This window comes from Centropristis striata, chromosome 19 (assembly GCF_030273125.1).
Source record: "Centropristis striata isolate RG_2023a ecotype Rhode Island chromosome 19, C.striata_1.0, whole genome shotgun sequence".
In the NCBI taxonomy this organism is placed as follows: Eukaryota; Metazoa; Chordata; class Actinopteri; order Perciformes; family Serranidae; genus Centropristis; species Centropristis striata.
The window spans coordinates 29,988,291-29,999,741 of record NC_081535.1 but is presented as its reverse complement, the minus strand read 5'-3'; the positions used below and the strand labels follow the sequence as shown (position 1 = coordinate 29,999,741).

General features: G+C 37.3%; 1 protein-coding gene across 1 annotated transcript; it reads right to left on the bottom strand.

Moving 5' to 3' along the window:
• Positions 1 to 1,469: 1,469 nt before the first annotated feature.
• On the bottom strand, positions 1,470 to 9,407 carry crybb1 (crystallin, beta B1). The gene is made up of 5 exons (XM_059357639.1): positions 8,615 to 9,407; positions 4,727 to 4,845; positions 4,469 to 4,601; positions 3,449 to 3,591; positions 1,470 to 1,836 (listed from the first exon to the last, which is right to left on the bottom strand). Exons 1-5 carry the CDS (start codon positions 8,735 to 8,737, stop codon positions 1,659 to 1,661), a joined length of 696 nt encoding a protein of 231 aa, XP_059213622.1. The 5' UTR covers positions 8,738 to 9,407; the 3' UTR covers positions 1,470 to 1,658.
• Positions 9,408 to 11,451: the final 2,044 nt, after the last annotated feature.

Sequence of the window (11,451 nt, the reverse complement as noted above, 5' to 3'; positions counted from 1 at the left end):
TCGATGTTAGTAATATTATTAGCATACTATCAAAATCAAAATTACTTTATTCATCCCCCGAGGGTAAATTCAGTTAGTCTGGTAGAATCTCTGTTAGAATGAGACAGCCTGATGGCTGTAGGAGAGAAGGATCTTTTGAATCTCTCCGTCCTGCAACAGAGAGAGAGGAGCCGTCCACTGCTGTTTTTTTGGTCCATAAAGGTTTTGTGTAGCTGATGATCTGGGTATTTCAGGATGGCCTGGAACATGTTGACAGGTCATCTCTCCACCACCTCCTCCAGTGTGTCCAACCTGGCTCCAACCACAGAACCAGCTCTTTAGACCAGTCTGTCCAACCGCCTTCATCTCTGTGTGTGATGCTGCCTCCCCAGCAGACTGCAGCATAAAACAACACACTACCACCACAGATAAACACCTAGATACGTATAACTTGGCACCACCTCCATGTCCACCCCACAGATATTCACTGGCTGAAGGGGGGGTTGAACCTGCTAAGGCAACCCTTTTACACCAATTAAAATTGGTCAGAATTTTTTAATGCATTTGCATGTTTTTGAAAGCAGTCTTTTCTAAATGGTTCTGAAAGACCAAGAAATAGGTTCTAGTGGTCACTGACGAGGTCCTTGCCATCACTGAAAATGCTCCCTTAGATAATATAGTGTTATTTGATGAGGTTCCAGCGTTTATCAAGGATGTATAGTGGGCATTGAGAAGGTTCTAGTTGTCATTGATGAGGTTCTTGTTGTCACTGAAAATGTTACTGAAATTATATATATATATATATATATATGTATATATATATATATATATATATATAATATCATCCTTTGATAAGAATATTGATGTATCTATAACTCACAAAGCAACATTTAGTTCATTAGGTCAGTAAGTACACCACCTACTGTTTCTTCTTGGTATAACTACTATCAAATTAATATCTGCAGTATGTTTTTTAAAACCTATGAGATTATTGACTGAAATTACTTGAAATTATTCATTTTTATCCTTCTATATTTTGATTTATATGCACGTAATGTATGTAATTTAATTACCTGGCAGTATATTGCCTCCTTTTGTTGTTATCCAATATATTATACTGCATGTAAAATATATTATTTAATTCAAAGTGTGCCAAAAGTATTTATATTTGACTGAGTGACTCTGTAATACTATAATGATCACATCTCCTATGTATTATTGGCAACCCTATACAAAAATACAATAAATATGTGATATATGCCACAATAATAATATTCTTATACCAAAGAAAATGTAAAAATAGCTCCAACACTTTAGGCCCCTAAGTTATAATGTCAGGTCTACCTTAGGAGAGGAAAAATAAAATAAACACTTCATGGTCACAACAAAGCACCTACACATCTACAGGAACATTCTCCAAACAGTTTTGTGAGATTTTCAGAATAAAGGTAATCCAGCCAGGGAGGTTTCAGGTTTTTCACAACATGTTTATTTTTTAGCACCATAAAAAGTCAGTTGTTGTTGTCCCGTGTATTTGCTCTCATTCTGTCTTTCCTTTGGGATGGAGCGGTGATGGTGGAGATTTAGGAAAGGATTGGAGAAAAGGGGGGCGTTTGGAGAAATAAAAAGCTGAGAGGGCTGCATGGCTACGACAGCACCAGACGGCCAGCGGGTGTCATTCACTTGCTGGCGGAGGTGAAGTTGAAGCATCCTCTCTGGTGGAACTGCATGTCCCTGATGCGACGCATGGACTGGATCTGGGGCTGGAAGGCGCAGAAGTCGTTGTAGTGTCTGTAGTCACCGCACTCGAACAGGTACTGGTAGCCTCTGTATCCAGGGTACTGGTAACCCACCCACCTGAGGGAGACACGGAGGGGTGGGAGAGTCAGAATCAATTCATTCTCATAGTCTCATTTTTTAACTCATAGTTTCAAAGGTTCTAGTTGTACAAAAAGTTGATCTAGGGGGCATCAAGTAGGTTCTAGGGGTCTTTTAAAATGTTTTAGTTGTCACAGAGGTTCTAGGGGTCTGAAGTGGTTTTATTTGACATTAAATAAGGTTTGAAAGGCCTATAAGAGGTTCTAGTGGTCATTGGGAAGTTCTAGAGGTCTTTCAAGCACTTCCGGTTGTCATTAATGACACTGAGACTCTAAGGGGCGAATTGGTCATTGAGGAAATTCTTTAGATCTTTAAAGAGGTTCTGGTTTTCATAAGTTAGAAGTTGTTCTAGAGGTCATTGAGGAGGTTCAGCTGGTCCCCCAGAAGGTTCAAGAAGCCCAGGTGGTTTTATGGTTCTATATATCACTGTGAAGGTTCCAAGAATCCTGTAAGAGGTCATAGTGGTAATTGATAAGGTTGTAGTGGTCGTTGAGGAAGTTCTATAGGTATTTTAAGAACTTCTGGTTGTCATTAAGAGTCATTAAGTAGGGTTTGAGAAGCCAAGGTGAGGCTTGAGGTTCTAGAGGTCCCTTAAGAGGTTCTAGTGGTCATTGGAGATGTTCTAAAGGTCCTTTAAGAACTGGTAGTTTATAGGATGTTCTAGGGGTACTTTCAGAGATTCTAGTTGTCACTGAAGGTTCTTGGGTTGTTGTGGTCCTTCAGGGAGTTCGAGAAACCCAGGGAGTTTAGTGGTCATTAAGAAGGTTCTCAAGGCCCATTAGAAAGTTTAGTTTTTTAGGAAGTCCTAGAAGACATTAAAGAGGTTTGGTTGTCATGGGGTGTTTCTAAAGGTCATTTCAGAGGTTCTAGGCATCATTTAAGAGGTTGTAGTTTTCATTGAAGACGTTCTAGTGGTAATTGATAATATCTTAGTGGACCTTCACTAAGTCCAGGTGCTTTAGTGGTGACTAAGGAGGTTCTAGGGGTCTTTAGGAGGTTATAGTGATGATTGATCAGGGTTTAGAGATCATTGAAGCCAGTCTAGGTTCTAGTGGTCTCTGAGGATGTCCTTTTGGGTCTTTATGAGCCTTCAGGGATCCTCTAGGTGGCTGAATGCCACCACTATCATCCAAACTCAGAGTGTGGGAACATTATTTGGAATTATTGTGTTTAACAGAGCGCCACACATTTGGAGAATCAATAACAGGGAACTTTGAAGTTGTTCCGGAGGCTCGTGGTTGAGCAGTTTTGTTTTTTTTTAACTGTGAGAAGTGATAAAAATGTGGAGAAAATTCCCCTTCTAAAAATACACATTTGTCGACAAACAAATCGGCACGCAGTCATCTTTGAGCCTTGTGATGACATGCCTTCATACTTTTAATGAACCGCCACATTGTAGTGGAGCCGTGGAGGCCTGCAGCCTCCGGAGCCACGGCCAAAACAATATCAGCCGCACAGTGCCCGCTTCACTTCCATAGGAAACATGAGCAGATAGATTTACTTTAGGCTGCATGACAAAGCTGTTTGTCATCATCACAGGGCTCAAAAAATTGACTGAATCCGTTCAATCAGTGTGTTTGTGTGTACTCACGCTCCTCCGGGGACCCTCACGCTGCCCACTCTGTCACAGAAGCCGTGCGCCCAGAGGGTGGGCACATCGTCCTCCTGGATCTCCATCTTGTTGCCCTTGAAGTCGGAGAGCTCATACAGGCAGATCTTGTGCTCCATGCTGTCCTGCAGGGACCAAATTAACAGTTTGAGTCTTACATTTTTATTTTGTGCTGCAGCTCAAGTCTATCGCTGAAATATATAAAAACAGACGTTTGTTGCATCCAGATGATAAATATTAATGAGTTTCATAATGCTCTGACTTCTCATTTAGCGCCACCATCAGGTTGAACACAAAGGATGCATAAAAAGTAAATATAGTAATAAAATAAAGCTGAAAACTGTAGAGCAAAGTAGAACTAGACAATAAAACATGAATTTTCTTAACAGTTGCTAGTTGTAGCCCTTATATGTACAATTTTGAAAAGTGCTTTATAAATACATTTATTATAGTAATTATTGTTGTTATAACCATGCAGATGGGTCTGAAATCTATCAAATCTATAATACCAAATAGCTGCACAGGAGGCTGTTTTTTCTTTATAAGTTAAGTGAACTGGCTCTTTAAACAGCAGTTATAAGCAGCTTCTGCAGAGAAAATTGGTTCCCAATAATCACTTGTATTTAAGAACTAATCATCTAAAAATAAGGCATTGATTAAATTAAAATATCTTAAATTCTCAGGGTAATCTATTGACTTTACTGTGGACAGTTTTTACTATTTTAACCAGATTTACTCTAAAAAACAAGCAAATCAAATGAAATCTGCACAGGAGGATGTGTGGAGAAAATTGGTGAAATTCTCATAAATCACTCAAGCTTTACTCATATATATAAACAGAAGACTTTAACGGGCTGATTTAATTTTAAAATGTCTTAAATTAATCTTTAAAGTGTCAGTGTAGTCAGTTTTCATTATTTTAACCAGGTTTACTCGAAGAGAATTGATCAATTAATTGGGAATAAATGGGAAATAATTGCTAGTTGCAGATGATGTTATTACCATGCGGATGGGCCTGAGGGACATGAGGCAGTCGCTGCGGTAGGAGTTGCTCCAGGTGTCCCAGCGAGGATACTCTCCCTTCTCCAGGATGAACATCTCCCCACGGAAGTTAGTCTGCTCAAAGGCAACAAAGCTGGAGGAGGGGGTCCGGCAGGCGCAGGGGGGGCACAGAGGGGAGAGGACGGGAGAGGAGAAATTAGAGGACAGTGAAATGTTTCATCCATGAGAATCTGTGCTGGAGTGTGTGTGTCCACTTACGGGCCGCACTCCACAATGATACTACGCACTCTATCCATGCCACGGTCACACACGTTCATACACTCATTCTGGACCTCGATCATCCTGCCCTGGAAGTTCTCCTGGTCGAACAGCATGATCTGCACAGAAAGAACAGGGAGAGCTGTTAAGAACTTCTCGTAGTCTCATGGTTGAACTCATTGGTGCAAAGGTTTTAGTTGTCCAAAAGTTGATCTAGGGGGCATCAAGTAGGTTCTAGGATCTTTTAAAAGGTTTTAGTTGTCACTGAAGAGGTTCTAGGGGGTCTGGAGATGTTCTATTTGCCATTAAATAAGGTTTGAAGGGTCTTGTAAGAGGTTCTAGTGGTCATTGGGAAGTTCTAGAGGTCTTTCAAGCACTTCCAGTTGTCAGTAATGACACTGAGACTCTAAGGGGCGAATTTGTCATAGAGGAAATTCTTTAGATCTTTAAAGAGGTTCTGGTTTTCATAAGTTGGAAGTTGTTCTAGTGGTCATTGAGGAGGTTCAGCTGGTCCTCCAGAAGGTTCAAGAAGCCCAGGTTGTTTTATGGTTCTATTTATCACGGTGAAGGTTCCAGGTTGTGGGGTGTATTTGATCATTGAGGAGATTCTATAGATCTTTAAATTAGAAGTTGCTCTAGTTGTCATTAAGGAGGTTCAGCTAGTCCCCCATAAGGTTCAAGAAATCCAGGTGGTTTAATGGGCATTCATAGGTTTTATGGTTTCTATTTATCATTGAGACGGTTCCACGAATCCTGTAAGAGGTCACAGTGGTAATTGATCAGGTTGTAGTGGTCATTGAGGGAGTTCCAGAGGTCTTTTAAGAACTTCTGGTTGTCATTAAGAGTCCTTCAGTGGGGTTTGAAGCCATGGGGGAATGGTGGTCATTGATGGGGTTCTAGATGTCATTGATGAGGTCCTAGAGGCCCCTTAAGAGGTTCTAGTGGTCACTGGAGAAGTTCTAGGTCCTTTAAGAGCTTCTAATTGTGCTTGATGAGATTCTTGGGGTCCCGAAAGATGTTCTAGTGATCTGTCGGGAGGTTTGAGAAGATCAGGGGGTTTGGTGGTCATTGAGGAGAGCATAGAGGCCATGGATGGGGTTCTAGAGGTTACTAAAGAGGTTCGGTCAGAAGTTCTAGTGGTTGTTTAGGAGTTTCAACAAGTTTAGGTGGTGTAGTGGTCATTAAGGAGATTCTAGGAGTCATTTCTTTGTGATTAAGAAGGTTACAGGGGTTTGAGAAGCCCAGTAGTCCTTAAGGAGATTATGTTGTCTTGGGGAGATTCTAATGGTCCATCAATTAAGAGATTCTCGTGGTAGTTTATTGGAGGTTCTAGGCATACTTTCAGAGATTCTAGTTGTCACTGAAGGCTCTTGGCTTCTTGTGGTCCTTCAAGACACAGAGACGCTACAGAACAGGGAAATAACAACGTCTGGCCTCCAGCAGCCGCAGAACTTTCTAAATATCCTGTTAGAACATTAGTGTAACAGACAGGGTCACACTGACACTGACCCAGTTCTCATATTTATCAAAACCTCAAACCAACATGTGGTTATTATCAGTCACAATGTCGTATTTATACTTCTGTTGGCTCATAAATTACATGGAAAAAAGTAATTTTTTTGGCCCAGAGTTCATGCTATTTTTCTATTTCCACAAACCTGTTTTAATCTACAACATTATGAATTTACTTAATAAACTTTCTAACATAATTACAACAATTAAGGGCTTTTTACAGAACTGTTCAACTATCAGTATCAGTATGTAACATAATTGCATAATTTCATGTATCTTTTAAATTTATTTTAACATAACTGAAGCTGTTTTAATATTTTACTTTTTAAAATTTATCTACCAAAATATCTAACATGATTGCTAAATTTGAAGGATTTTTACATAAATGCATTTTATTTTTTCCAATTTGGTCATTTTATTTTTTATCAAAGTAATCATGTAACCGTAAGTTTATTTGTTTTTATATTTTAGTTTTTTTGTTTTAATTATCTACCAAAATACCTAACATGATTGCTAAATTTTAGGGATTTTAATGTATTTTATTTATTTTTTTATCTATTAAAGTATGTAACCTAAGTGCAACATCTTTTTCACATAGCTGTATTTATTTTTTATACAATCATATTATATGGTCAAATAATGACCAATATATGGTCATTTTAATGAATCTACCAAAATACCAAATAAGATTGAAAAATTTTAGGGATTGTATTTCAATTATTTTCATTTTATGCATCAAATTATTTCACCTAACTGCTAAATAAATAAAATGAAATTCCTCCGTGAGAAGAAGTGTATTCTTCTTATTCCAGTGAACTAATAAAACTAAAAATATCAGCTTTGTACAAGCGCTTCTTGCATGAATCCCACAGTTTGAGCCTGCAGTGTCTTGCCTTCAAAGGTTCACTTCACTCTCAACACTTGGGGAGATTATCATTAATATTTGTTGTGCTAAAAGCATAAAAAACACTAAAATAATGCCTGCCGGCTCAGGATTATCTATAGACCTCAGTGTGGGCAGGTTTTAATACTTTAGGTTTACTCTAAAAAAAAAAAAACAGGCAGATAAAATCAAATATCTGTTCAACAGGATTAGTTCTTCTTGTAATTTAGGTGAACTGGCCCTTTAAACAGCAGTTGAGAAGCTGTTTCTGCAGAGAAAATTATAGAAATTCTCTTTAATATCTCTATAAATTTAAAAGGCTTTGACTGGTTTGAATTTGTTTTGAATAAATCTTTCAAGAGTCTTAAACATTGTCAGGATCTGTATAATTTTGTGAGCAGCAGTTAAAGTTAATAAGCAGTTTCTGCAGAGAGAATTGGTCCCCACTCACTACTTAAGAGCTAATTAATCTAAAAAATAAGGCATTGATACATATTAAAATATCTTAAATTAATCTCTCAAATGTCTTTATAATGTTTAGGGTAATCTATTGACTTTAAGGTGGACAGTTTTTTACTATAGTTATGCAGGTTTTCTCTTAAAAAAACAAATAAAATCAAAAACCTGCACAGGAGGATGAGTTTTCTTGGTAATTTAGGTGAACTGGCCCTTTAAACAGCAGTTTCTGCAGAGAAAATTGGTGAAATTCTCTAAAATCACTTTCACTTAAGTCATTAATCCGAAAATAAAGCCTTGATTGTTAAAATGTGGAGTTTTTTCTACAACTTGGCCCTTTAAACAGCAGCTATAAGCAGTGTCTGCAGAGAAAATTTGCAAAATGATCCTAAATCACTCAAATTTGACAAAATATACCTAGAAATATGGCTTTAACAGGCTGATTTGTGCCCATGTGGTCAGTTTTCATTACTTTGACCATGTTTACTCTAAGAAAACAATCACATAAAATCCTAAACCTGCACAGGATTCTGAGTTTTCTCTGTTATTTCAGTGCACTGGCCCTTGAAATGGCAGTTTCTGCAGGAAAAAAATGGTAGATTCTCCTAAATCACTCAAATTTTCCAAAATATACCTAGAAATTTGGCTTTAACGGGCTGATTTGTGTCAGTGTGGTCAGTTTTCATTACTTTGACCAGGTTTACTCTAAGAAAACGATCACATAAAACCCTAAACCTGCACAGGATTCTGAGTTTTCTGTTATTTCAGTGCATTGGCCCTTGAAATGGCAGTATCTGCAGGAAAAAAATGGTAGATTCTCCTAAATCACTCAAATTTTCCAAAATATACCTAGAAATATGGCTTCAACGGGCTGATTTGTGTCAGTGTGGTCAGTTTTCATTACTTTGACCAGGTTTACTCTAAGAAAACGATCAAATAAAACCCTAAACCTGCACAGGATTGTGAGTTTCCTCTATAATTTCAGTGCGCTGGCCCTTTAACCAAGCAGCCAGGCAGCAGTGTGTGCGGTGACTCACTCTGTAGGATCCCATGCCAGGCTCTCCGGTCTTGGTGGCCTTGCTGGAGGCAGCTGGAGCTGGGGCGCCCTTGTCCTTGGCATCGGTGCCCTGGCTGGAGGCGGACTTGGCAGTCTGAGACATGGTGAGGGGCTTCAGGAGAGTCTGGAGCAGAAATAGAAGGTGTGGATGGATGGCAGTGACAGACAGGAGGTGGAAGGGTGTGCCGGACGTGGCTCAGAGGGCTGTTGGAGTGTTTATGGGGTTTATGAGGCTCATATTTGGGCTTGTGGGTCTGCGTGTGTCCCCCCCTGTCCCCCGTGTCTGTGTGTGTGTCCTTACCTGCGTTAGTATAGCTTGCAGTGCCGTGTGGGAGGCTGGCTCGTGCTGGTGCCTTCAACGCTCGACCCAGGCTTTTATACTCTGGCAAAGGCCAAACGCAGAGGCTCCCGGCACAATAGAAAGCCTCTCGTCATCACTGTCGGCCCGAGCCAAAGCCACCGGGTCATCGCATCGCCTGGAAACGCCGCCGGCCCCTCTGGCCTGCCCGTAAGCATTTTACTATGAAAGAAAAGCACTGAGCCAGGCGTTTTCCCCTGCAGGGCCGGCAGGAGGAATGTTAAAGGTTCAGAGGGCACAAAGAGGTAATCCCCTCTTTCTACACACACGCAGACAGGTTCCCTCAAAAACAACCACTTTAAATCAAATTACACCTCTCAAATGTCACGTTTATTAAAGTTGAAATCATTCATCATAATAATCCAACATGCAGAGTTCAGAGAGTTACTTTGATCCACTAGAGACGACTGAAAACACGTCGGAAAAGTTTACAAATGAAGTAACTAAAGTCGACTTAAGTTAAGTAACTAAATACTTTGGATTACTTTTGGAATACTTTGAAATTGTCTCGCTGAGCTCAAATTTCGGGGTTAGAATTTTCACGCCAAATACATTTTTCTGACCAGCAAGACCTGAATCTGATTAATAAAATGTTCAGCAAAGAATGAATTACATTTTTATATTTTTACATTTTTGGGAAAATGTTCATATGGGAAGGACTGATATCAGGCTCTTTTAATTAATTAATTAGATATTTATATCACTTTGCATTGATGGGAAAATATGCTCTTGAAAAATGAATACATTTTGAAAAAATATATTATAATATAATATATATAATTTCCTTTAGAAGGAAGGACTAATATCAGTCTATTTTTATTTGTTTGTTTGTTTGTTTGTTTATACATTTTTTGATATTTACGTTACTTTGCGTTTATGAGGAAATATTTCTTTAATTTCTTACAGATTTAAATAATAATAATAATAACTTAACTTAATATGTTTTTTCCTTTAGAGGGAAGGACTGATAACACTCTTTTTATCTTTTCATTTTTTTAAACAGACTTTCTTTATTGTTTTTTTCTTGTTTGTTTTTTTACAAACAGTCAGGATCTCAGTTCTTACAAAAGACCCTGAACTACACACATTCAATCCATTCACACTCACAACATACATGTGCAAGGCACAGGTTACAAACAAGGAAACAGAAAGTAAATAGACATAATACTATGGAAAAATATAGATACATAGCAATTTAAAAAAAATATATATATATATATATATTATATATATAATATTTAAAAAATTAAAATAATAATAATAATAATAAATAAATGAAAATTTAAAAAAGGGGGGAGGGCTCAGGTTTCTGCTACTTTATCTATTTATTTGACATTAATATGACTTTGTTCTGTTTTTTTCTTTTAAAAAAGTAATAATCTTTTAAAAAATATATTATTGTTATTATTATTATTATTATTATATCATTATTATTATTTTATATTATTATCATTATATTATTATTATTATTATTATAATACACAATCGTACAAATAAACACTTTAGTATTTAACACCCTGTCTTATATGTGTTTTCTCGAAATGGAAAATATATATATATATATATTAAATGATAATGATATTCCGACTACTACAATCAATAATAATAATAATAATAACAATAAAAACAATAATAATAATAAATAATACATGTAATCCCATTTATTAAAAGAGATAAAGGTAGTTCATTTTAATAAACATCAAACAAAAATTATAGCTTTTTCATTTGGTGACACGTGACAAGTTTACCAAAGTTTAACTGGAGCTGAAATAAACATAATAATGATATTAATATATACACATTTTCTCCCTCTTCATCCAGTTTTTATGCTAAGCTAAGGGGCTAAAGTTGCATTTTCCTGTAACTGTCAGAAAGGATTTAAATAAGCGTATTTAAAATATTAAATATTTCCTCTAAAATAAGCTTCTATAACATGAAGTTTAAACTGTAGCTTCACAGCAGCAGAACTAGAGACAAACACAAGAATTTGTTTTATTTCTTATGAACTCAATTTATCACCACAAGGGGAAGATTTTGCTCTCAAAACTTGCGTATAGTCCCTTTAAATCCACATCTATAAATGTATGTTGATGCTGAGTCTGAATTTGACTTTAAATCAGTAAAACGTCAGTGTAGGATGGATGTTTGTGTCCGGAGGTGAACTGAAGGTTGCAGACGATGATGATAATTCTCAGATTACAACTGGATTATTTCTGGATTATTTCACCTCAGATGTGATGATTTGGGATTAAAGTGTGTTTGATACGAACAGATTAGGTGTGAACTAATCCCGCCGTGTAATCTGATGCACTCACATTATTTTTTGGCAGAAAAATCAGAAGCTGCTTGTTTAATCTTCTTATATTTTGTTTCTCTCGGACAGATCAGAGCAGACCACTCCAGAATAACTTTAAATTGTTTTATCTCTGACAGTTCTGACAACATTTTGCATTTCTTTT